Source organism: Anarrhichthys ocellatus, unplaced genomic scaffold, assembly GCF_004355925.1.
Source record: "Anarrhichthys ocellatus isolate YVR2014 unplaced genomic scaffold, GSC_Weel_1.0 scaffold56, whole genome shotgun sequence".
Lineage (NCBI taxonomy): Eukaryota > Metazoa > Chordata > Actinopteri > Perciformes > Anarhichadidae > Anarrhichthys > Anarrhichthys ocellatus.
The window spans coordinates 1,494,078-1,519,386 of NW_022280086.1; the positions used below are offsets into that span (position 1 = coordinate 1,494,078).

The following is a 25,309-nucleotide window of genomic DNA, read 5'->3' on the forward strand; positions in this document are numbered from 1 at the left end:
GTGTGTGTGTGTGTGTGTGTGTGTGTGTGTGTGTGTGTGTGTGTGTGGATTAGTAAAAAAGAAGGGAAATGAACAAAACAAAATGAAATAAAACAAGAGATTAAGATCCTTTGCTCCGCGCGGGATTGCTCTCTCAGCCAGGGGAGCAAGAACCACGACTCTTTGTCTCAGCCGGCGGTTTTGACCTCCTGAACTGATGAGAAGCAACTTCGACCTCACTAGGCGGCTAGCTCAATACAGATCACGGTAGCATGAAATACACTAGCTTCTCCACAACCCCAACGATCTCAGCGACCGTTAGTGTCGGCGATTATTAAGCATACACCACGTTATAAAAATGAACAGTACTTTAAGCACACGAACAAGATAAAATAAACACAAATGAACTCTCTCTAACTCTGCCCAGACTCTAATTCGCCTTACGGTACGATGCAATCGTGGTGATTGAGGGGGGGGGGGGGTTCTTCTGAGGGGTTCTTCTGAGCTTCGTTGGGCCCAGGCAGCGCGGCTGCGGGCCGCGGGAGGTGTTCTCTCGGTAAGAGAGAATCGCTGTCGTCTGGATAAGGGATTTTCGCATCCTTATGGCCGGAGCAAACGAGGCGCTTGGTGGAGAGTGGAAGTTCTCTCTCTCTCTCTTTCTGAAGAAGTCTTGCTTCTTCACTTCTGCAGGACTAAAAAGGGGTTCGCTTCGTGGATACGAACAAAGATAAAATAGACAGTTTGGTGAATTCGGCCAGCGAATATAAACTGTTAGACCTAGGATTTGGTTGAAAAGGGAAACAACGTTGGTGTGCTCCCTAGCTCGACGGAGGTCGAAGGGAAAAAGCCTTGAGGTGGGGGTTGCAGGTAGTTTTGTAGAACAGTGGCTGAACCACAGGGGTCCTGGGGTGTCTTGGCTCTCGACCAATTGGATTGCAGCGCTGCTTTCAGGTAACTTCAGGAACACATAATTTTTGGGGGGAGGAAACTCACACCCGAATGTGAATTTCTTCAGAGCTGGGGGGTTTGGTGCTCAAACTACAATCAGGATGAAACCTTTGCTTGCAAAAGGGAAGGCCTGACTCTCTTTGTTCCACAGCACATGTCGAAGCCATATAGTCAGATCCCAACACAGTGTATGGCTGCAACGAGTTGGTGTAGGAGTCCGCTATGAGCAGTGCCTCCTCATACTTCAGGTGGTCCACCAGGATCTGATATTTAAAGCGCTCTGTAGCATCCTGAGGCAGCAGGTTCTCCAGGGCAACCTTAAGCCGGGCAAACTCCCTAGGATCCCCTTTAGTGAATGCAGGGATTTTGGGCTTAGGACCGCGGTACACAGTCTCTTGGTGGTGGGAGAGTAACGGCCTGCTGGGCAGTGACTCCCTCCTTGGTGGGGTATAACGTTCATAATAATCTGGTGTATGCATTCGGGAAACAGGATAAACTGGCTCTGGGCCACAGAGAGACTGCTCCTGACGTCTCGTCCACATGTCTCTCAGCGGCATTGTGAGCTCTGCCACAAGATCCTGTGATGGTGGTTGTGGCTGGTAAACAACGTCTTGCTACTACGTGCTGCTGCTGAGGGGGCTCAGACGTCTGTGGAAGAGAGAGGGCTCTCTGTAGCAGTGGTGGTGGGTCAGGGAGTCGCCTGTGTATGTCCATCATCTGTCGCTGCAACCTGTGATTGTCTTCCATCAGCCTGTGGAGGGCTTCAAGGATCTCTGGCGCCGTTTCTGCTGCAGGCCTCCGTCGATGAGAGGCAGGCGTACTCTGGAAAAGGGTGTCTGCATACTCAGGCTGGAAGGGATATTGAGCTGCCGCTCCTTACGCAGCACTCCCATCCTGGCGTTTCTCTCTGGGAAATTCTCTGTGCTGTGATAAGGCCGCTGCTGTGCTGGCATGGAGACAGTGTAATCTTCCATCCAGGCTGGTGGCCGTGTCTCTGCAGGACGTGGAGTCCTCTGCTGATCTGGAAACATCTTTAATCAATCCCACGGTGACCACACTGAATCCGGCTCAAAGGACCAATTGTTAGATTGACTGGGAAGGACTGTATAATTTTACTGGTTCATTACAAGTTGTGGCCATCTATCAGAATGCAATCCAGACAAGATGTTCCTTTGAGAGGTTTATTGTTTGCACGCACACAGTCTTGAAAGTGAAACTCCGAACAGCCACATAAACAAACTTTAATCTATTTACAGACACGGCCATCATTTTGCGCCGACACTCTCATCAAAGCCTTTTCACCAACTTAATGCCGGTGTTATTAGTCCGCGAGCAGCTGACTGCCGTCCTCGTCTGCAAGGGGCGTAGTGCGGTTCCTGCTCGGCTGCTTCTCTGAAACCCGTCTATAGAGGTCGTCCTTCGTCACAATATTTGTAAAAAATAAAATTTTATCCATGGATTGTGTTTACATTTATATATATGTATTTATAGAGTAATTTATACATATAAAGATACTTTTGTGAAAGGAAAAAGAAAACAAAGATGGAGATGCGTTTGCCTGAGGGATCATATAAATGGTGCCATTGTAATTCAACATATTGAATATATTTGTTTGGTTTACAGGTCTAGTTCATATGTGGCAATCTGAATCACCACGGCCGGTTCTTCACCCAACACATTGATGGAAGGCCCTGGACCTCTGGGATATCTAGCTACAGCCATGCCGGTCCTCTCTCCCTGTGTGTGTGTGTGTGTGTGTGTGTGTCTGTCTGTGTGTGTGTGTGCGTGTGTGTGTATGTCTGTGTGTGTGTGTGTGTTCACTCCAAGGATAATGCAAAGGAGTTGACTCAAATATTGATAGGGAAAACATTGGTAGGCATGTCTGTACCATCCCCATGCAGACCTACGGTATTCTAAAGGGTTGTGAGGTTGTTACAGAGGGGATAAACAGTGGTGTAGGGAAACAGGAAACAGGTCTACTCGCCACATTATAAACTGTTGGGGAAGTGTACACTGGCTGGGGAAATACCTTTAAAGCTTTGTAGCCCACGTTAAAACGAAGAAGAAGGAGAACGAGAAGAATTAAAAGGAGAAGAAGAAGAAGAAGAAGAAGAAGAAGAAGAAGAAGAAAAGGGAGAAGAAGAAGAAAAAAAAGGAGAAGAAGAAGAATGGTGTACGAAGCAGCAGCAAAAAGTAATCTTGAAAAATTAGATAGATTTAGCTTGGGAGCAGTCTAAACCACACCCATAATGCATTGCTGGTGGAATCCAGGGAACTGGCGTTACATCTGAGGAGAACAAAATTAGCACTATCACACTGGATTAGAATTCAGGGTGGATTTAACATAAATATACCATCGACTGTCCTGTACAATTGATGGGAGTACTCGACATTCTCTGGTAAAAGCTCTGGATGGGACATTGACAGGAATATTAAAGAGTTAAATTTAGATACCATACAGCATAGTCCGGCAGTTATTAGTAGCAGCATTCCTCCATGGATACTTCCACAACCCAAGGTAAATCTATAGATATTACAAAAGAGAAGAGAATGGACTGAGAGGAATTATAACATCGGATACTTGGTTCAAGATTACCTGAAGAAAAGCTATTGTAATTTTCTCAATATTTGTACAGATGGACCAAAACACTCAGATAATAATCATGTAGGAGTGGGCATATACATTCCAGAATTCAATGAAGGAATTGTTGAAATAATTTCAAACAGGTAATCAGTGTACACAGCAATAATCATCAGTCTTCAGTGGGTGGAGGAGGTTAAACCAATGAAAGTAGTTATATGTTCAGATTCTGCAGCTGCAATACAAAGTATACAATCTGATCAAACAGTTTGAGAGGATCTTCTAACTGAAGTTTATTTCATTATTGAACTTACAACAATTAGGAATAGATGTACATTTAGGTTCATGTTGGAATAGAGGGAAATGAGGTTGCAGATAAACTTGACAAAAGAGCATTAAAACAAAAATGATATTTTCGAAATTTGTTTTGTGAGGTCAGAAGCAAAATCAGTAATACAGCATGAAATGATTACATCTTGGCAGGAATTTGGAATAATGACAATAAAGGTAGAAATTATAACAAAAGTCAGACGACGTCAATCAGAGTGAGAAGTGTTGGAAGTTAATGTAGGAAAGAAGATGTTACTTTCTGTAGATTACGGTTAGGACATACAGGACTCAATGAGACGTTATACATCATGAAAAAGACAGAGTGGGATAAATGTGAGATATGCAACTGTAAAGAAAGTGTTGAACATGTGCTGATAGAGTGGAGGAAGTTCAGTGTGGAAAGAGAAAGACTGAAGGGTGGTAGCTTTAGGAAGGGAGTGGAGCATCAAAGGACTGTTAGAGATAGGGGACAAACAAGTTCAGGTAAAAAGCTTTCAGCTTTTCAAAAAATGTATAAATAATAACATTATTATTGTTTAACTGTCATAATGTCCTGCTGTTACACACTCCGGTACAGTAGGTGGCGGCATGCACCTTAAACGTTGGTTGATAGTCTGCCAATAAACTGAAAGAAGAAAAAGAAGAAGAAGAAGAAGAAGAAGAAGAAGAAGAAGAAGAAGAAGAAGGAAAAATAAGTCAAACGTCAAACTGCGCCTTCCCGCGAGCCGTAGCGAGGAGTAGGTTAGGCCCAGCCCACTAGAGACGCGGTTGCTAGAGTGCACGCCGCACATCAATATCTATGTGATAAATTCTCCTCTAACAAAACCCACCCTGAAGTAAGAAATAAATAACATGCCTTTGCCTCTGCAAGTGTTTAACTTTCAGGTAAGTCTTAACCATCGCTTTTTTGTAATTTCTAACCTATCAATATTTTTGAAAACTGGCGTAAGTGGCGTAACCTTAGCTAATGTTAGCAGTTAGCTTGCTAGTTTTAGCTAAATAAACTTAGCTCCGGCTCAGTTCATGATTAAATATCACAATTTAAGTCTAAACAAGACCAGCATCATGCGTTCGTTATGTTTGATAATGCGTATAAATCATCTACGAAGCAATATTTTGTTTAATTAAATCACTAACTAGCTAGCGTTTGGCATTTGTTGTCAAAGGTAGCGTTACTGTCATTCCCTAACGTTTCAGTGCGAAGTGAAGACAACTGCAAGAAAAATACACAATCACCGTTACTGCCGGAAGCTGACCTATTAAATGTAAAGTTTTAAATGTATGCGCGTTTGCCAGTAAAACAGTTGAATTCGAGAGATTGGTTTAATCGAGTTGGGAAGTGCAGGCTAACTACTGACGGAAGGCCTCCATTGACTTAACGTGGAGACGATATCAGTGTTAACGGTACACTGGCTAAACAACAACGCTAACCAGTAGTCCGTAGAGCTCTTATTTACTGCTCTTACATCTCAAGTTCGGTTCTTCACCAAAACAAAGCACAGCATAGACTGAAGAACAGCTTGTGTTTATTATTGCATCATAAGCTAGCACTGCAAGCAGACTTCCTGTTATTAGCAGTTTGTCCCATTAGCTCCACATCGTAGCTAGCACAACGCTCAAGAAGACCTGAGCTGAAGTCTTGTAACGACGGCGATTTTAATGGTTTTAGTCTCAAATGCGCAATAAAAGTCCAAGTAGCCTGCATGCTAACGTTAAATCAGAAGTGCTGCATCAAATGTAGACGTGGTTGTGTGTTATGTACGGTAAAATATTGGATTATGCGTTGTACTTAAAGACTCTTGTTGGATCTAAAATAACTTTTCTTTTTTTAAATATCTTTTTTGGTGTTTAGGCCCAGAGTCACTGTGGGCGTATATGTTTTAACTTAATGGCTGTTATTTACATTTCATATGAGTCGCGATGTGATGTGACATTCATTAAATGAGTAATGTAATCACTTTGATTACATTATGACTTGGTAGGGGGGATGTTATCATACTTATGATTATGTCTTTGTTGTGTACTTTGCCATTTCTTTGTTATTCTAATCTCTGCTAAACTGTAAAAACTGTAGAACTGACTGAAGCGCTTTCTGAAGTACCAGTGATGTCTGAAGCTTCGGACGCCTTCAGTCTTGTGGTATTCTTCATTTAACACAAGCTTGGACACAATGTATTGATACAGTGCACTTCACCAGAGTGAAAGAAGCTTCGGTATCACGCCCATCTCTGAGTCTTACACACGTGGCTTTACATGTGATAACACATACAGTACTAACTATTACTAACTGTATGACTTTTGCAAGATATTTATCTTCCCAAAGGTAGTGTTCACTCAACATCAGCCTGGTAGCGTGTTGAAAAGCTAACAAAGCAAATGATAACATAGCGATTGTTGCATCTGTGGCAACGCCACACTACCTCTTAAGAATCCTGTATGCTCATTTTGCCTTGCTTGTTGCCAACCATGCATCCCATTAAGAACAAGGCTTTATACCTATTGTGAATCACTTTTGCCACTGTTGAAATCATAAAAATCCCATTATATCCAATTGTGTAGAACATTTACAATACAATAAATTCTCACACATCCATTCCCCGATCTACCATTAGCAATGTGAACCAGCTCTGTTTTATTATTGTAGTTATTCAGTAACAGTAGAGCACATCTCATTGCTTTAAGTTTAAAGACCAGTGAACATTGTGATTTACCATCCAATGATCAAAGTGCTACTGTGCCATGCTAGCTCACTCTATGATCAGCTCCTGGCTCTCAAATGAGGTTTGTTGAGGTTCACAAGCCAGCATCAACATTAGCTACAGAGGTTCAGCTGCTGGATCGCGCTGCAGCACACAGTTTGCTGTGCTTGTTGTGGTTTTTAATGCTTTTTCATGCTGAATGGGTATTTCCAAGATACTAATAAGCACAAATCTGTTAAACACAAGATTTAAAGTGGTGCTTTGGTGTGATTCTTTGTGGATAAACTCCGTTTTTTCAGATCTGCCGATTTAAATCAACTAATCGATGAGTTGATAAAATGCTGTGAGTGTTGACTTAGGATTCCTTTGGTCGAGGACAGTCCTAATCTGGACACTAGTCGTCATGAAACATTTCTATTACAGTTCTAGTATTTTTTAAATGTATTTCCGCTATAATGTTGATCATGTGTTGCATTGTGATTTCTGCTAACCTCTGTGTCTGGTGTGTTTCTCTCAGGGGTCTGTGGAACCCATGCAGATAGACGCAGACCCCCAGGAGGACCAGCAGAATGCTCCGGACACCAATTACATAGTGGAGAACCCAACGCTGGTACTGACCTGACAGACTCTCATATATACACACACACACACACACACGCTAACCCATGATGGTGGCATACAATGTAACTGTTTGCCAAATACAATAATTATTTGCATGAAGCTGTTGTTTAGTTTCACTTTACTGTACTGGCCATACTTATTTCTCATAATTGTAGGTAAGATGGTGCGGTCTGCACACCGCACACAAGGAGATACAACTTTGAAGTAATGTTCCTCATGGACACATAACATTAAGTCCATCATAGCCTCTTGCCTTGTCGCAGGTTAGATGTGCAATCATTTATGGTCATCATTATTCTTTAACTTGATTATCAGTGCTTGGCGAATGTTTGTCTTATGTGCAACACATAAAACAACTAGAAAGTTGAACTCGGTAGAGTGCAGATCTCCTCCAGGGGAGTCTGCAAGGACCACTGCTGTAATGTTTGGTTGAATGAATACAAGCAGAGCTGTGGAGCCTCGTCAAGCACACTTCATTCAAACTAAGAAACAAACGTTATACAAGCATCAGGGTCAAAGTGGTCGTACACGACACTTCATACACAAAGGTAAACTCAGCACGCTGATGTGCAGCAGTGTGTGTACAAGTAGTTCTGTTAGCGGTTAGCCAAACACAAGAACCAAAACGGTGTGCAAACTGTTTCTCTGGTCTCAGCTGTGTAACACTAGCTGATACACAGCTGAGACCACTAGGAGGCCTGTTAGGAGTCACTAGCTGAGTAGTGAGGGACGAGTCAGCAGGCAGTCAGTGGCAGAATAAAACAGAAAGTCACTAACTATGAGAGCTCCTTGAGCATGCAGCTCTAAAGGGACATCGAATATATTCTGCAGTTTGCTGATTAGCTTTGGACAGACACAGAGGTTCGCACTCACTCAGTCACGGACACACACAGACCAAACACATAACCTCTCTCCAGGCTCAGGCCTTGCAGAGGTAAAACTTTTGAACGACAGCCCTAGTACATGAAAACAACCGTAAGTCTAATGGAGCACCTAACCCAAATATGCTAAACAATGGAGCTACTATGACATCACTTCAATGTGACATGATCATTTGAGAGCAGCAGGTTCCACACTGTTAATAAGACCTCTTCCTGTGTGTAGGACCTGGAGCAGTATGCCACCAGCTACAGTGGATTAATGCGCATTGAGAGGCTTCAGTTCATCGCTGAGCATTGCCCTCAGCTCCGGGTGGAAGCCCTGAAGATGGCCCTCACCTTCGTCCAGAGGACCTTCAATGTCGACACTTATGAAGAGATCCACCGCAAACTCACAGAGGCCTCACGGTATTCTACTCAATGACCCTGTGGCATGAGAACTCTTTTGGAGAGAGTGCAATCCTGATTTGAAAACAGATCATATTAGCGAGTAGTGTACTCTTACCAAAGAGGTTGTTGATTTCTTAGCACTCTGTGAACCCAAAATGAACATTCTTGCCTTTTACACCACAGGAGCTTAACATCCTGTAGTTCGTTGTGTAGCCCTGCTTTTGTGTTCCCTGTTCTGTGCGTACCTGGTCCCAGACATTTGAATCCACCTACTCCACCTAATTCAAGTAGACTGATAAAAAAGTAATCAAATAATAAGTGCAGCGATCAGCCAATCAGAGCCAGGAGGGGGACCAATGCCGTTTTCAAGCGTTGTCAGCTTTGCCCAGAACTGAGGGATAATAACAACAATGGAGACTAACGCTGCTATCATGACTGTGTCGTTCTGCTACCAGATGCCGGGTTGAGACTCAGCTTCTTTTTCCTTTGTTAGTGTATCACGGTCCCTCTCCTCTACTCTTCTCCAGTGTTCCTCATTTGTATCTGTAACCGTAGCATTCAGCTCTGGCTTCCACCTCCTTACAAAATGTTGTGAATCTTCAATCAATCAATTAATCAGTCAATCTTCAATCTTCAACCCTAAAGCAATCCAAAACATTTCCACCTATCCTCCAGACCCTCTGAGGGAGAACTGCCCCGACATCTCTCAACCCTTCATGGCCTCTCTTTGGTGTTTGGTGCTGAATACTAGTTTTGAATTTGATGTGACAACCTTGGTTAACAAATACATTTTACATATACAGCATGTCTTGTCAGTATCGGCCAACATCGTAGGCTGGTTCTGTTTATTAACGTTTTCTTTTAATTCACTCCACTCTTAAAACACTGACAAGTATGCTGTCATGGCAACACATCACCTGTGGCCTTAAAGTGACATTAGATACAGGCGGATAGCTTAGTCTCTGGTGATTGGTTAGCAAAAATCGACCCCCCCCCCCCTACGATTTTTTCTGATATCAGGAAGCACTTTGCCCTCCTGAACCTGCTCAGGAGGTGGTACTACATCATAGTTCAGGGATGCAAAAGCTCATTAGCGCTACGGCAGGTAACGCAGGACTTGTTTGTCTAGCGGCCAGCAGCTAATGGTCCCGGTATTGGTCCTGTATCGTCATTTCTTAAATGATACCCAGCCTTAGTGTCACGTCCTAGTTCTGGACTGGTCTGCCTGTCTCGTGTACTCTCTTCTGTCAACCTCCTGCTGCTTGTAGGCCCTTCTGTTAATTTGATAATACTTTTGTTTAGATGTCATCTCTATCTGTTTTTATTTTTCAGTCCAAGCCAATGTTGAAGCTGAGTTTATATGGTTTGTTTATTTATACAAGCTTAGTTTATATGGTTTATTTATTTAAACTTAATTAATATTGTCACATATAGCAATATCAACTGCTATTAACACAGGCCCAATTCAGCGCTGTGAAAACGATTAAATCATGAGGAAGGTAGCCGTGTGTGGTGGAGAAGCCACAGTGTACTGGTGAATGTCACCTTTTCACTCATTTTGTCAACATCTAATGTAACAGATGTTTGTTGTTGTTTTGTTTAGGGAGGTGCAAGGTGTGCCGGACACGGTACCTGAAGGTGGTGTTGTTCCTCCTCCCCTGGACTCTGCCTGGGCCGAGTCCACTAGGAAAAAGGCTCTGCTCAAACTGGAGAAACTGGACACTGATCTCAAGAACTACAAGGGAAACTCCATTAAAGAGAGCATCAGGTATGAAGGCACACGCCATTGTTAGCATCAATGTTCTTACTAGAGTTGCACCGATCAAACTCGGGATGTTTTTCAGCTGATGGGCCATAACAGGTGACTGGACTGTCGGTCTCATATTTCTTGTATGTGATGCCGCCGCCTGAGCGACACAGACGGTAACATCGCAGCCACACATAGACATGCGTCGGTGAGTGAAGGAGACATAAAGCTCACAACAAATTAGTCCATGTGTCCTTGGACAACACACTTAACCCCAAAATTGCTCCTGCAGGCTGTTCCTGCGGTGTATGAATGTTAGTTACATGGTAGCCCTGTCATCAGTGTATGAATGGGTGAATGATGTTGTGTAGAGTTAAAGAGCTTTGAGTGGTCAGAAGACTAGAAAAGAGAGAAACAATTACAGTCCATTTACTATTTAATCATTCACAGTGTGGCTCACAGACAGCACGGAGCCAAATTATGGAGGTTACAATAACTTGTATTATAATGCGTTCAACCTTCATGTAGTAAAAATGAGTATTGGGTGACGGTAAATTCTAACACTATTATGATGCAAGTGTAACTTTGTTTTCACAGCAATATAAAATAGTTATCAAAGGGAGAATTATGACCTGTTTAAATACCTAACACTAGCTCTAAGCAGCTTCAATTACATCATTAAAACTAACAATGCCAAGATTTTGTATATCAAAGCAAGTATTTAAAGTAAGACCCAGGTCCTCCAGCAGAGACCGGTCCACCGTGGACAGACCCAGGTCCTCCAGCAGAGACCGGTCCACCGTGGACAGACCCAGGTCCTGCAGCAGAGACCGGTCCACCGTGGACAGACCCAGGTCCTGCAGCAGAGACCGGTCCACCGTGGACAGACCCAGGTCCGGCTAAATCATGATCAGGGCTTCTCTAGCGAATTACCATTTCAACAGCACACAATACCTGTCCCTTAAGATCACCCCGTTAAAGACGCCATCAAAGACAGCTGGTTTGTAACAAGAAGGTTCATGCTGATTCATTTTACCAGCTGGTTTATTAGAAATGCTTGGCGAGGCAAGCTGACTACTGCCAGTGTTTTCTTTACGAGACCCTTGTCCCTACATCTACCACCTCTTTATCTTTACCTCCCCAGGAGAGGGCATGATGACTTGGGGGATCATTACCTGGACTGTGGAGACCTCAGTAACGCCCTTAAGTGCTACTCCCGAGCCAGAGACTACTGCACCAGTGCTAAGCACGTCATTAACATGTGTCTGAATGTCATCAAGGTACAGCACCATGTCCCACAACGTTTTCATGTGGCAGTAACCATTGTAACAGCTGCTGGTGGGAGTTCTAGATGCTTGCTATGTTTTGCTGTCATGTACTTTTACATTTACGCTTTGTCTCTCATAACGGAAAAGCAGCGTGGGGTAGAAACTACTGGGGGGGGGGCTTTCAACAATTTGACTTGAGCACACAAAGTATATGAAGGAGTAAACCCTGTCCTCTGTTCCCACAGGTTAGCGTTTACCTCCAGAACTGGTCCCATGTACTGAGCTACGTCAACAAAGCAGAATCCACACCAGAGATAGCAGAGGTGAGCAGAGGTCCCAGTGGCTGCACTCTATTCGCCTTACAGTCGCCCAATGACGCAGAGAAGTAGTCTTGCACCCATTGTTGTAAACAAGGAAGAAGTTCTTCACTAAGATGACAAATGCCTTTAGATGATGATGTTTCTGTTTCTGTTTGTTTAGCAAAGAGGAGAGCGAGATAGCCAAAATCAAGCAGTCCTCACCAAATTAAAGTGTGCTGCAGGTAAGTCAGCATTATGCTCATTTGGAAGATCAGCTGAGAAGAAGCTTCAAGTCTGTTCTTCTACTGTGATATGAATAAAAGATAGTAACGGCTGTAGAGAGCTGTTCTCTGTCATTTGTGGAGGGTCTGAGCTGCTTTGTTGCTGTTTCAGGCCTGGCAGAGTTGGCCTCTCGGAAATATAAACCAGCTGCCAAGTGCTTCCTGCAGGCTTCCTTTGACCACTGTGACTGTCCAGAGGTGAGTGGTGCCATGGCGCTGCAACTTGACCCACACATTCAGTTCAACTGAAGCTAAAATTATGCGTGTCAGTGGGGGGGCTGATACAGACAGACAGGCTTATTAAGAACCGGAGACTAGTGCTCCTGAAATGTACACGCATGGCAAATAGCAACTTGTGAATAAAAACTCTTTTATTACAATGAAAAAATAAATATAATAAAGCACCCTAGCTGTTTATGGATTATGGACAACTCTGGTTACTTTGACGTAGAGAATTGAACTGGGTATTTTTCCGACTGCTGCCTCACACTACCGTAGGATGAAGTTTGAAACCACTAACAAAAAGTTGTGTAATATATGTGTGTGTGTTCCCTGCAGCTCCTGTCGCCCAGTAACGTAGCCGTGTATGGAGGAATGTGTGCTTTGGCCACATTTGACAGACAGGAGCTCCAACGTAACGTCATCTCCAGCAGGTAGGAGGAGTTTAGTGAATGATGACACAAACATGCAGGACTGTGCAAATGTTTTAGGCAGGTGTGAAACAATTCTGTAAACTAAGAATGCTTTCAGAAATGGAAGTGTTAACAGTTTATTTTCATCAAATAACAAAATGCAGTGAATGAACAGAAGAGAAATCTAAATCAATATTTGGTGTGACAACCCTTTGCCTTCAAAACAGCATCAATTCTTGTAGGTACACTTGCACACAGTTTTTGAAGGAACTCGGCTGGTAGGTTGTTCCAAACATCCTGGAGAACTAACCACAGATCTCTTCATGTAATCCCAGACAGACTGGATGATGTTGAGATCAGGGCTCTGCGGGGGCCGTACCATCACTTTCAGGACTTGTTGTTCTTCTTTACGCTGAAGATAGTTCTTAATGACGCTGGCTGTATGTTTGGGGTTGTTGTCCTGCTGCAGAATACATTTGGTGCCAATCACACGCCTCCCTGACGGTATTGCATGATGGATAATTATCTGCCTGTATTTCTCAGCATTGAGGACACCATTAATCCTCCCCAAATCTCCAACTCCATTTGCAGAACTGCAGCCCCAAACTTGCAAGGAACCTCCACCATGCTTCACTGTTTCCTGCAGACACTCATTATTGTACCGCTCTCCAGCCCTTCGGCGAACACACTTTCTTCTCCTACAGCCACATATTTCAAATTTTGACTCATCAGTCCAGAGCACCTGCTGCCATTTTTCTGCACCCCAGTTCCTATGTTTTCGTGCATAGTTGAGTCGCTTGGCCTTGTTTCCATGTCGGAGGTTTGGCTTTTTGGCCTTCCATGAAGACCACTTCTGGCCAGACTTCTCCGGACAGTAGATGGGTGTACCTGGGTCCCACTGGTTTCTGCCAGCTCTGAGCTGATGGCACTGCTGGACACCTCCCGATTTCGAAGGGAAATGAGCTTGATGTGTTTTTCATCTGCTGCACTAAGTTTCCTTGGCCGACCACTACGATCGTCAGCGTTGCCCGTTTATTTGTGCTTCTTCAAAAGAGCTTGAACAGCACATCTTGAAACCCCAGTCTTCTTTGAAATCTTTGTCTGGGAGAGACCTTGCTGATGCAGTATAACTTCCTTGTGTCTTGTTGCTGTGCTCAGTCTTGCCATGGTGTATGACCTGTGACATGAAACTGTCTTCCACAACCTCACCTTGGTAGCAGAGTTTGGCTGTTCCTCACCCAGTTCTAAGCCTCCTACACAGCTGTTTCTGTTTCTGACTGTGTTTCAACCTCCATGTGTAATTGATGATCATTAGCACCTGTTTGGTATAATTGGTTGATCATACACCTGACTATAGTCCTACAAAATCTCTGACTTTGAGCAAGTGTACCTATAGGAATTGATGCTGGTTTGAAGGCAAAGGTGTAACACCAAATATTGATTTGATTTAGATTTTTCTTTTCTTCGCTCACTTTGCATTTTGTAAATTGATAAAAATAAACAATTATTATTTATATTTTCCAAAGCATTCTTAGTTTCAGCATTTTTTCACACCTGACTAAAACCTTTGCACAGTACTGTATCTTGGTACATTTAATGACTAGCAGGCGATGGTAATACTCATATTTTTTTTTTTTTTTTTTTTTTTTTTTTTATGTCCTAAGCTCCTTTAAGTTATTTCTAGAGTTGGAACCTCAGATCCGTGACATCATCTTCAAGTTCTACGAGTCCAAGTACGCGTCCTGTCTCAAGCTGCTGGATGAAATGAAGGTGACGAACTGTCACTGAAACAGCATCAGTTTGAGACTGTGCTGAGGTTCTATGGCAACATATTGTGTGATGATTTACAGTGTATGTGCTGTGGTGTGTCCTCTAGGATAACCTGCTGTTGGACATGTACCTGGCCCCACACGTCAAGACGCTGTACAGCCAGATCAGGAACAGAGCCCTCATCCAGGTGAGTTTACGCTGTTTATGCATTCAGGCGTGATGTTGTCTGTCCATATCTCAGGAACATGTGGAGGGTTGTTTTTGGTTTAAATTTGGCACCAACGTCCTCTTACACTCAATCTGTAACGGCTGTATGAGAGCACTGCAGAGCGGCAGCTGTGAGCTAACCAGTGGGGCACGTTCACATGCACTCACATGCACTAACATGCACTATAAGGCAATGTAGACAGAGCACAGAGAACACACTGAGGGAGAGAGACTTGGTCCTGTGGCCAGGGAGACATTCCTCCTCTAGATCTTCACAGAGATGATAGTTGTTTGATATTCATGCTCCGAATGTCGAATGGAGAGCCTTTAAATCCCAAGGTAACAAAGTAACTGGTGTCTGATCGTGGCATGTCTGACAGTTGTGTGTGCATGTGTTCAGTATTTCAGCCCCTACGTGTCAGCAGACATGACTAAGATGGCTCAGGCCTTCAACACCACAGTAGCAGCTCTGGAGGACGAGCTCACCCAGCTCATACTGGAGGGGCTCATCAACGCTCGCATCGACTCCCACAGCAAGGTGAAACACACGCACACACACAAGAAAATGTTGAAGCGAGTAATGTCATTTGGAACATTCTGAACGGAGGCTCTGACTTGTTGATAGATCCTGTATGCGAGGGATGTGGACCAGAGGAGCACCACATTTGAGAAGTCTATTCACATGGGCAAAGAGTTCCAGAGACGAGCCAAAGCCATGATCCTCCGAGCTGCTGTGCTGCGCAACCAGATCCACGTCAAGGTAGGAAACATGTGTCTTCTGATGCACTCAGCTTAGCAGGAGCTAAATATGAAGCTGTTAATAAAACCAGCCTGCCATAGTACTGGGTTAACTGTCATGTTAGAATGCTCACACGGAGTCTGCAGGTCCTGGGTGGTCACATGTATGTTGCATTACATGACTCACTGCATCAATACTGAGATATTACACTGTAGTATACCTCACAGACATTCAGACGCATTGAAGTCCACTCTGGTGTATTTGCATGTATTTGGACATGACGACGCCTTAGTGTTGACTTGTTTAAACCTAGTAAGAAAGGTCTCGAATGGTTCTCTATGAATACCCCTCCATGTTGCAATGATTCGATAAACCAGTAGAAGAAATAACGGGACCAGTTGGACTCATTTACATATATTAGAACACAGGCTGCCGGTCTTCTCCACATGCTATCATTTGTACACAGAATCCAAGAAGTGAAGGTTATTTTGTTTCTCACACGGTGCCTCACTCATGTTGTGTCCTCTTCTCAGTCTCCACCCAGAGAAGGCAGCCAGGGGGAGCTAACACCAGCCAACAGCCAGACCAGGATGAGCACCAACATGTGAGGAGGACGTCCTCTTCAGGGTCTGACGACAGCCGCAGACTGGAGGGAAGGGTCACCATGTCATCCATCAACACAACCCCCCAGCCCCGCCCACTTCCTGTTTATCTGCTAAGGACAGAAACAGCCCACAATATAAAGACTTTAATGTTCTGAATCCCCCTCAGGTGAAATGGGAAGGTCCTCTGTTAGTGTGATGATGTGGATGTTTTGATGAAAGCTCAGCACTTCAGCTGTACGTTACTGGTAGGAGATGCGCTTTGCTCTGCTTACACATGGAGGCCTCATTAACAGAAACCAGATTTTAAAATAAAAACACCTACCTGACATACACTCACTGGTTGTTTCTATGCAGCAGCTCTGTTGTCTTCCAGTGGCTGGACCGTACCGAGTCAGAAGAACTAAGGGGGTCCACTGTTTGGATGTGATGTGTGCTTAAACTAAAAGGAGCGGTTTCTCCGTCAGCCTCTATTAGCTGCAGGTTTAAAATGACACTATGTAGGATCTAGTGGTGAGGCTGCAGTTCACAGCCAATCTCACTACGGTGGCCTTCAGGTAACGCAACAGCGTGAAAGTCTCTCTCTAGAGTCCATTCTGTGCTACTAGAGACATGGTGGTGTAACATGGTGGACTCTGTAAAGAGTCCCTATTTAGATATGAAGGGCTCATTCTAAGATAACGAAAACACAATTGTTAGTTTCAGATCATTATACACTAATGAAAGCATAGATAGTAATATTATATTTCTGTTTCTGCTGATTGATTCACAGAAACTTACACACTGGCCCTTTAAGGTTTAAACTGTTCAAACGTGTTGTGGAATAAAACCCAGTTAAACCCTGCTGCTGTTTCTAAGCTGCAGTGTGTTTGTAGAAATCACCTACATGTCACGAGATAATAAAGTAATTATCCATCTAGAGGTCACTGCATCGGAGGTTTGACTTGAACTTGCAGACCTGGTTTGACAGACATTTAAAGGGGACATATGATGAAAGACTCCCGTACAGTTGTGTATCTGGAGTGGCTGCCGACCCACAAACTGAAATATGACAATCCAGGCCCAGTGCTGCGAAGCCAGTTCAACATAGCCAGGTTATATCTCGGTTATCTGGCTTAACTAACCCGAACAACCAGATCCCTCTAAACAGACCTACGAAGCTGGTGATCAACTCAGTAAATCAACCAGTGTTTCTCAATCTGGCTGTCTGCGTGTTAGCATAAAAGGGGCAATGTTTGCAGCATCTGACCAATCACAAAGCAGCACAAGTCTGCCGTCAGCAGAGCGGGATATTTCACAAACAAAGAGAACTAGGATATCAGCTGATTGATGAAAGTGACAGTTTAAACTGACAAATGCATGAAGGACAGCAAGAAATCACTGACGTGTAAATCTGTATCCGTCACTTTAAACTGTTACTTTAGTCTGGATTATGACTTTAATTTATCTGTGCAATATCTAATGAGCCACATACTCTGCTTTGATTGGTCAGTAGGTGTAGTTTTTATTTGAGTTGATCTGTATACCAGCTTCAGAGTTCAGTTCATTGAGTAACCATGGTGATCTCCCCTGGTAAGAAGTGAACCTCTATTGCAGGACTAAAGACCCAGAGTTAGCTAACCCCAAGTCCTGCTTCCTCGTGCAGGGTCCCAGTCGGTTCTTTTATTTGGCTTCCTGGATCAGTAAACGTGATTGAACACGTTGGCCTTTCCTCTGTCATGTGCAGCTCTTCAGAATATGTCTCCTACAGCGTGAGAACAACCTTTACAAAGGTGCACCGTATTTAACTCACAAGCCAATCGGAGCAGACTGGGCTTTTTTTCAGGAGGCTCAAATAGACATGTACTAAAGCCAAAGTGTTTTTTGAGCAATAAGCACGAAACATGTTCAAAACCAAAATACGTCAAAAGTATGAAGCTGAAAATAAGCCTGATTAAATTCTGAGGTGTTAGGACAGATTTCTACAGCTCAAAAAATGTCTCTCGACCACTCAAAGCTCTTTAGCGCTGCATGTCATTATTCACCCATTCACATCCATTCATACTCTGACAGGAGCTACCATGCAAGGTGCCACCTGCCCATCAGGAGTAACTAACATTCATACACCATTCACACACAGTAGGCACAGCTACAGGAGCAACTTGAGGTTGAGTGTCTTGCCCAAGGACACATCAACATGGATGAGTGGAGCCGGGGATCGAACCGCCGATCACAGTAATGTTACTGTGATTATATGTCACACACACACCTGCTTCAGTTCCTTTTTGACTGCAGATATAAATTGAATCGGCAATTCACATAATGTGAAAGGAGACTGGAGATATTTTATATCTCCTGTATATAATGTTAGGATTGATAACATTGTATGTAATAATATAGCCGCTTATGAGCAGTTGCAACACAACCTATTAGTATATATCTCCACTTTGTTGTAAAACTACACACGCACACACTATTCACAGATGAGCTGTGTGTGACCGGACACACACTGGTTGAACAGGTGTGGTCAGCTCTTATCTATAGGGACCTATGTCCTGCATGTCTGTGTTCTGACCATCTCAATATATGGACTTATGTCTGGCATGTTTGTGCTCTGCATTTTTCCCTGGAAGGATAAATATCTGACCTCCAGGTTCGGAGCTAAGTTTAAACGTCCATGTATGGACATAAGCTTGACACCCCTGTATGTTCCACCCCCCCACTCCCATGTGACGGGAGGGTATAAAGGCCTTACGGTTTCCTCAGAGAGTTGAAGAAATTCTGCAGTCCAGCAAACTGTGCCTTCTTCCCGTGATTCATGTCCAATAAGGAATTCTGAAAAATTGATCTTCGACTCCAACCTCATCTGTGACCAGTCTGTTCAAAGAAAATCAACCACCACAATGCATAGTTGCTATAGCAACTCACTGCTATTGTATTTGATATAGCGTGCAGTAGCTGCCAGGAGAATATTGTGAGTACCGTCGGCAGGTGTGACGTGAACTGTTCAGTCACTGGAAGAGGATTTATTTGAAACGTCACTGCAGTTGGTTGTAAAAAGACATGAATTATCCTAGGGGCGAGATTGATAAAGTGCTTTTGTCGATAGTTGACCGGACACACGAGGTATATTGTTCCAGTGGTGTTTCTGAATTCTTCCCTCAGCAGTGTGTGTGATATGGATGCTGAACTGAAAATCTATTAAATGTCCAGCAAAGAAGGTTCAGGGTAGAGCTGCACTGTCTCGTTCCACTGTGGATAAATACATGTACACAAAGTGACAGGACACCATTAGTTATGGAATATTTTAATTTGAATGTCTTTCCAGTGTATACACTAATACTGTATATTCATTACACCGTCCTCTACAGAGTGTCCTCCAGCAGTTCAGTAGAATAATGAAGGCACATGTACGAAAGACAAATTCACAAATTGAGGACAACTCTGTCTCTCTGTGGGGTTTAAGTGCACACACACAAAATAAAGTGTCACAGCACACTAAGTCAGGCAGTACAGTAGGGCCTAGTCCTAAACCCTGACCCCCCCCCCCCCCACAGACTTAACTGATGTCACCTGGTGAGAGGCTTCAAGGGCTCAAAATGTTATAAAGAGGAATGGGACAAGACTTTGCAGCGACGGAGATCATGTTACATACAGTTGTGGGTATAAGACTTTATATATATATTCTGTGTAGGTACCTCTGAGTGAAATGCTCTCAGTGAATTTAGTTCCCCCCCGTAAGCAGGGATGCAGAAAATAATGTCTGCTCGAGAGCCAAACATTGGGCAGCCTTCAACCCTCACAGACCTACCGGGAACACACCTCAAGGTCTGAGAGTGTGGAGATTAGGATTGGGCCCAACACCGACGTTACAAGTGCAAAGTCAAGCTCAAAGGGAGGATAGAGCTAAAGTATCCGTACTGGGCTTTTGGGTATTGTAGTATTCTAATGATTTTCTATCTAGGAACTCATTGGGCTCTCATCACTAATGGGATGATACTGAATGGTTAATCTGTGTGACTGAGGATGTGGTGGAAAGGTGTGGAATGACTGGGTAGAGTGGAGATGAAGTGCCTGGCTGACTTCAGTAGGCGTGGTCGGCCACAAACAGAGACTCCTGAGCTGCTCCCTTCTCTCCAGAGGACTCGTACTTCCCCAGAGCTGCCTTGCTATTATTCTGTGGAGAAACACAAAGCAGAAGGATTCCTTCAAACATGGGTTTGAATCCGCCATCCCCTAAACCACACCTGGGTCTCTCTACTCTGTTTCCTCCTCCTCCTCCTCCTCCTCCTCCTCACCAGGGCTCTCTTGACGTACTCCTCCTGGCAGGCCTTGCCGTTCTCCTTCTTGCCTCCCCAAGCCTTCAGCGCGGAGGCCTGCAGGGCCCGGCCGAAGGAGAAGGTGAGGGCCCAGGGCTTGTGCAGGGGGCACTGATTGATGGCGTTCAGGTTGATGGTGGCCTCTGCCTCACTCTGACCGCCTGACAGGAAGGTCACACCTGGGGAGGAGAATGCACAGGACAGTGATCATGCACAGCTCAGGTAGAAACCAGGTATACTTGTGATAAGCATGTGTGCAGATAGCTACGTGTCCATCTCACCTGGCACCGCGGGGGGCACAGTGCGGCGCAGGGCGGTGACAGTCGCCATGGCGATCTCCTGAGGGACGTACTTCTTAGGGCAGGAGTGGCCGGCAGTCACCATGTTGGGTTTGAGCAGCGTGCCCTCCAGATAGACGTGGTGGTCAGACAGGGCTTTGTAGACCGCTGCCAACACCTGACACAGTTCATAAACACAGTCAGAGATGTGACAGCAGGACGGTGTCTCTCTCACTCACACACACACACACACACACACACACACACACACACACACACACACTAACTGTTGACTAACAGTACTGTTTCTAGGATGTTGTATTTATGTTATACCCAAGCAGATTTAGCCGCGTGGCTGAAGAGACAACAGAAATATCTCAACAAGCGTCGGATGGATTGCTATTAAATATAGTACAGATATTCGTGCTCCCCAGAGGATGAGTAGGGTGCTTTAGTCCGTTTGGCTAGTCTGAAGTCGGGACTTTGTGTATTGGCCACTGCTGTGTAGAGATCAGACACCAGTGTTGAATCAATAAGCTGGATGTCTCACTGTGTGAAGAGACTGTGTAAGGCAACATCAGACGAGACTAAAAAAAGGATTTCCTAACTTTGTAAGACAAAATGTCATAAATAAATGCATAGATATAAATGTGCTGAATTGTTATTTATGAACATAATGGTATCTGATAGCAGCTGATCTACTTGAGTCACAATCGGCATCGTTTCATATGCAGTCTGGTTGGGTGTCACAAGGTTCACAAGTTTCTTTTCTTTGACTCTGCACTGATCTACTGAGCACACCAAGCCTTCTCCTCCAGTTCATCTCCAATGAACTTTAGTCCGCATATTCTGTCTGTCCTCATCCAGTCAGTCCTCTGTCCTATGTTGACCTGTCCTTACCTGTGTCCATGTGAACTACAGCCTGAACAAACCTCACCAGAGTTCCATTCAAACGCTCTCCCTGTTGGCCAGTAAAAGTGCCCTGACTGACTTTGGTGATCCCCTCTAGAGACTCCATGACACATCAAATAGCAGCTATTGGAGAGATTTCCATGAATATTGGTAAATAGATATGACTGTCTCTCTACCTTCAGTAGGTTCATGCTGCCACAGAAGAAGCAGAAGACATGACATGATCAGACACGATCAAAACAACTCAAATCAAAGTGAAAATATGCACCACGTTAGCAGATTGTGGCTCTCTTTATTTTCTGAGAAAATGCCAAATTGAGGGTGATGCTGACATGTTCCTGCACTATACCTCTATGACAGACTAATATATCAGACCAGTTACCCATCTGCTCCAGCTGACCACCATCACCCACCTTCTCAGTCACATACTGGCAGCGCTGCAGATCGTGGTCACCGTCTGGAAGAATCTCAGGCTCCACGATGGGCACGATGCCATGCTGAGGGGGGAGGGGCAGAGAACAGAACAACCAGCGTCATGACGACAGAAACAATAGCACTTCCTGTCCTGGGCTGGTGACTTGTGTACCAACTGTCAGGAGCCTGATGGGCCAACTGTGTACCGAGTTGTGTAACGGCTGCTTGTGTTGCATCCCTGCACTGACAGAAGCGTACGTCTGAGTGTAAACGTGTGTCCTGTCTGAGTCTCTCACCATCTGGCAGATGCTGGCGTAGCGGGCCAGCACGTTGGCGTTCTCCATGATGGCCTGCTGGGACGGGGTGGTGGAGGTGATCTTCAACACACATCGCCACTTGGCAAAGTCAGCGCCGTCCTTCTTGTACTGAGCACAGCGCTCGTAGAGCCCGTCCAGACCTGACAGAGACACAGAGGAACACTCCACAGTTCAGCTCCATCACTGCACAGCAGCAGGTCCTCTCCAGAGCACTCTCTAGTTATTGTATCGCAAATGACAAATGCATGAAGTCTTACAGAATCCTACTGTTCATTAGTATCTTCTGTGTGGCTTAGGGTGAATGGGATGTTGCCTATAATTTCTATTTATATCATATGAGGTCATTTGAACTATTTATTGATAATATTATTAATATCATTTTGTTGTTATTGATTTTGTTGTGTTGTATAAAGATCAGCTCTTTGCACCTTGCTTATTACTGATTTTTGATCCAATAAAATAAACAGCTTGATAAACTCAGACATGAGATTGATTCAATCTGCTCACTTGTTCTAATGTTGAGCTATTTTGCAGAAACTAAGCACTGAGCTGTATACGCCCTTCTGTGTGTGTCATACATGACTTCATGCTCATGTTGATGGTCATCTTCACATGCTGACGCCCAGCAGTACTACGCAAGCTTTTGTTCCAGAACCACAGCTCTGTTTGGTTCTCTGTACCTTGAGTGGTGGTCTCTCCATTGGTGCCAGCGAGGGGAACCACACCCTTGTCCACCTTGATGCCCACCACCATGCCCTTCTCTTTGACCAGCTGGGGGAAGAGCTTGCCGTCGTCCGTCTTCTGATAGAGCGTCTCGTGGAAGAAGATGACACCGCCGATGCAGGGGTTGACCCGGTTGTCGGCGGTGAAGAGGAGCTGGCGGTAGAGCCTCCTGTTCTCCTCCGTGTTCTCAGCATTGATGCCCTGGAAGCGCTTGGCCATGCTGCCTGGAGGAGTTTAAAACACATGGCCATTTAGCAGTCAGGGAGGCCGGACACTCTCAACTTACATTTTGGTAAGTGAGCGTGAATGATATCGGGACCCAGGAGGGGGGGGATCATGGAGACATAAGATATGTAGTAGGACATTGTTATAAAATAAACAGTCAGTGCTCTCTAGTCAACTGATGAGCATGCTGATGTATCAGGTATCAGGTTCTATAAGGTGTCTGTTAGTGTGGAGAGAAATAGAGGACAGAATACATTGTATGCACTTCAGTATTATTAGCAGTTGTATATTTCAAAAACATCCTACTGTCTTTAATATCACACCAGCAGAGAGACATGCAGACTGTTGAGTGGTGTGTTACTGTGGGGGGGGTCTGTGTGCTAACAGGATGCCGAGTCATCCGTCGCTGCAGTCGTACCTGTGGACTCATCAGCTGCCAGGATGCCTTTTCCAGCAGCTACGATCTTCTGAGCGATACCGCTGAGCTCCTTCTTCTGCTCAGCGCTCAGGAAGGGATACGCGTGAGTCATGGTGACTGGGATGGAGACCAGGAGGGAAGAGAGATATTAATGTTGACTTATTTCTTAATCACTCCAGAAGTCAGTCGAACGAAAACAGAAGGAGATTGTGCAGTCTTACTAAACCCAACCCCAACATGTCGACACCATTTCCTCCACATCTGAGAAGGAAGTATTCAGAGAGGCCCAGGACGCATTCTTTCTTTCTTTAAAAACTTTTGTCGTGTCCCAAAGTTTCTCTGTCAGGTCTACGAGCTATTCACCATGACGAGTTCAATTCTAGTGAGAGAAATACTTCTATTTATTCATTTACATAGTATCTTTCTTTATCTTTCTCCCCTAAATATAATAGCGTTGTTATTTTAGTGTACACTCTGGTTTATTCACGAGTATATATTTATGTATTTCACCCTCTATATGTTTAATGATGAAAACCAAAACAGAAGAGCAGAACCCCACAAACATATCTGAATAAAATACTGATGATCATCACAGTCGTAACAGAAATACAGTAAGGAAAAGCACTTCCTCACATGGCTTCGTTTCAGTTATTGTTGGAGGATGAAGGTTGTTAGATAATTCAGTGTTAGTTTAGTGAATATAAACTTTCCTCTTCATGAATCACATCACGACCCTTTGAAGGGCCCGGCGCCCAGGTTTGAACCCCCTATCTATCTAAACTAGCTGCGACACAGTCTCAGTTCAGATGAGTAGTGTTTGCTGATAGAAGCTACTTTCATTGAAGTAGGCTCGTGAATGCATGAAGTGGAGTATTTCCTTGTATTACCACTAGTACTTGGTATTAGTATCTCAGGAGGATACTTTAAAGTGAATAGAGTGAAGCTAGCGGTCACATTACAGATACACACATACAGGACTGCTGCTGGCTTTGAGCAATTCTTACCAATTTTTCCGACGGTATTTGCCGGCTTGTGTTTTATAGTAAAGTATAAATATTAGTATTAATACAGTAGTAACGTTAATAGAATGTAGTAGCTTCTCGTGACGACACTTCCGCGTCCTTGCCACCCAGCTGAAGGACTTTTACTGGGAGTTCCCAAACACAAATGGCCTCCAGAAAACTCCAGGAAAACCCTTCATTTGTATTTATCCTCTATTGTGGAAACCTTAAAACAACTGTAACGTGCTGGACTAATGAGCTCCATATGAGAAAATACGAGCAGAGCTGTCATCTGCTGAGCGAATGTTTGAAATGATTGGATGGAGAAAATCAAACTCACCAGCTTGTTGGTCGTGCAGCGTTAGGAAACAGCGGAGAGATGCAGGAAGCTGCTGTCGTAAAAAGGACACAGATGGAGACTCTACAGGGGCGGGACCTCAGCGGAGATTGTCCAATCAGAGCTCAGCTCGCAACAGGAATAACGTGTTGACTCCGGTGATGCTGAACTATGGGTGTTTGTTAACCCTCAGTGCTGTCTTACGGTTCACAGGTTGATCAAACATCCTGCTACACAGCTCTACGGACGTCTTCTTATTGAGTCACATATTACTGAACCAGGTCCTCAGATTTAGGTCTGCTGTTCCAGTAACCACCTCCATGACCAAAACCAAACCAAATCCATGTTTCACATTACCCCGATACAAACATTGGGGGCGATTACAGAAAGTATGGTTAAAGAGCAGCTCAGTTCG

The 25,309-nt window shown here is 44.3% G+C and overlaps 2 protein-coding genes across 3 annotated transcripts; one reads left to right on the forward strand and one right to left on the reverse strand.

Moving 5' to 3' along the window:
• Positions 1-4,541: 4,541 nt before the first annotated feature.
• Positions 4,542-16,306, forward strand: gps1 (G protein pathway suppressor 1). 2 transcript variants are annotated; one of them, XM_031871154.1, is made up of 15 exons: positions 4,543-4,723; positions 5,913-5,977; positions 7,055-7,147; positions 8,263-8,444; positions 10,030-10,194; positions 11,318-11,453; positions 11,687-11,764; positions 11,922-11,982; positions 12,134-12,219; positions 12,580-12,674; positions 14,318-14,423; positions 14,530-14,610; positions 15,031-15,168; positions 15,256-15,390; positions 15,903-16,306. In XM_031871154.1, the coding sequence occupies exons 2-15, from the start codon at positions 5,945-5,947 to the stop codon at positions 15,975-15,977; spliced, it is 1,464 nt and encodes a 487-aa protein (XP_031727014.1). In that variant the 5' UTR covers positions 4,543-4,723; positions 5,913-5,944; the 3' UTR covers positions 15,978-16,306. The 2 variants fall into 2 exon arrangements, with proteins under 2 accessions (XP_031727013.1, XP_031727014.1); XM_031871153.1 differs by lacking the exon at positions 5,913-5,977 and having other exon boundaries at positions 4,542-4,723.
• Positions 16,307-19,241: 2,935 nt separating this feature from the next.
• LOC116396517 (fructose-bisphosphate aldolase A-like) lies at positions 19,242-24,971 on the reverse strand. The gene is made up of 8 exons (XM_031871155.1): positions 24,898-24,971; positions 23,557-23,673; positions 22,871-23,137; positions 22,170-22,330; positions 21,873-21,956; positions 20,551-20,725; positions 20,249-20,448; positions 19,242-20,127 (listed from the first exon to the last, which is right to left on the reverse strand). The coding sequence occupies exons 2-8, from the start codon at positions 23,666-23,668 to the stop codon at positions 20,035-20,037; spliced, it is 1,092 nt and encodes a 363-aa protein (XP_031727015.1). The 5' UTR covers positions 23,669-23,673; positions 24,898-24,971; the 3' UTR covers positions 19,242-20,034.
• Between the last annotated feature and the right edge of the window lie 338 nt (positions 24,972-25,309).

Excerpts from the sequence above, each read along its gene's own strand:
- gps1 (XM_031871153.1), top strand. The coding sequence starts at position 4,691 with ATGCCTTTGCCTCTGCAAGTGTTTAACTTTCAG. Across the intron at positions 4,724-7,054 it reads TGCAAGTGTTTAACTTTCAG|GGGTCTGTGGAACCCATGCA; the intron begins GTAAGTCTTAAC and ends TGTTTCTCTCAG. Across the intron at positions 11,765-11,921 it reads CCACACCAGAGATAGCAGAG|CAAAGAGGAGAGCGAGATAG; the intron begins GTGAGCAGAGGT and ends CTGTTTGTTTAG.
- LOC116396517 (XM_031871155.1), bottom strand. The coding sequence starts at position 23,668 with ATGACTCACGCGTATCCCTTCCTGAGCGCTGAGCAGAAGAAGGAGCTC. Across the intron at positions 23,138-23,556 it reads GGCAGCTGATGAGTCCACAG|GCAGCATGGCCAAGCGCTTC; the intron begins GTACGACTGCAG and ends AAACTCCTCCAG. Across the intron at positions 20,726-21,872 it reads GCCAGTATGTGACTGAGAAG|GTGTTGGCAGCGGTCTACAA; the intron begins GTGGGTGATGGT and ends GAACTGTGTCAG.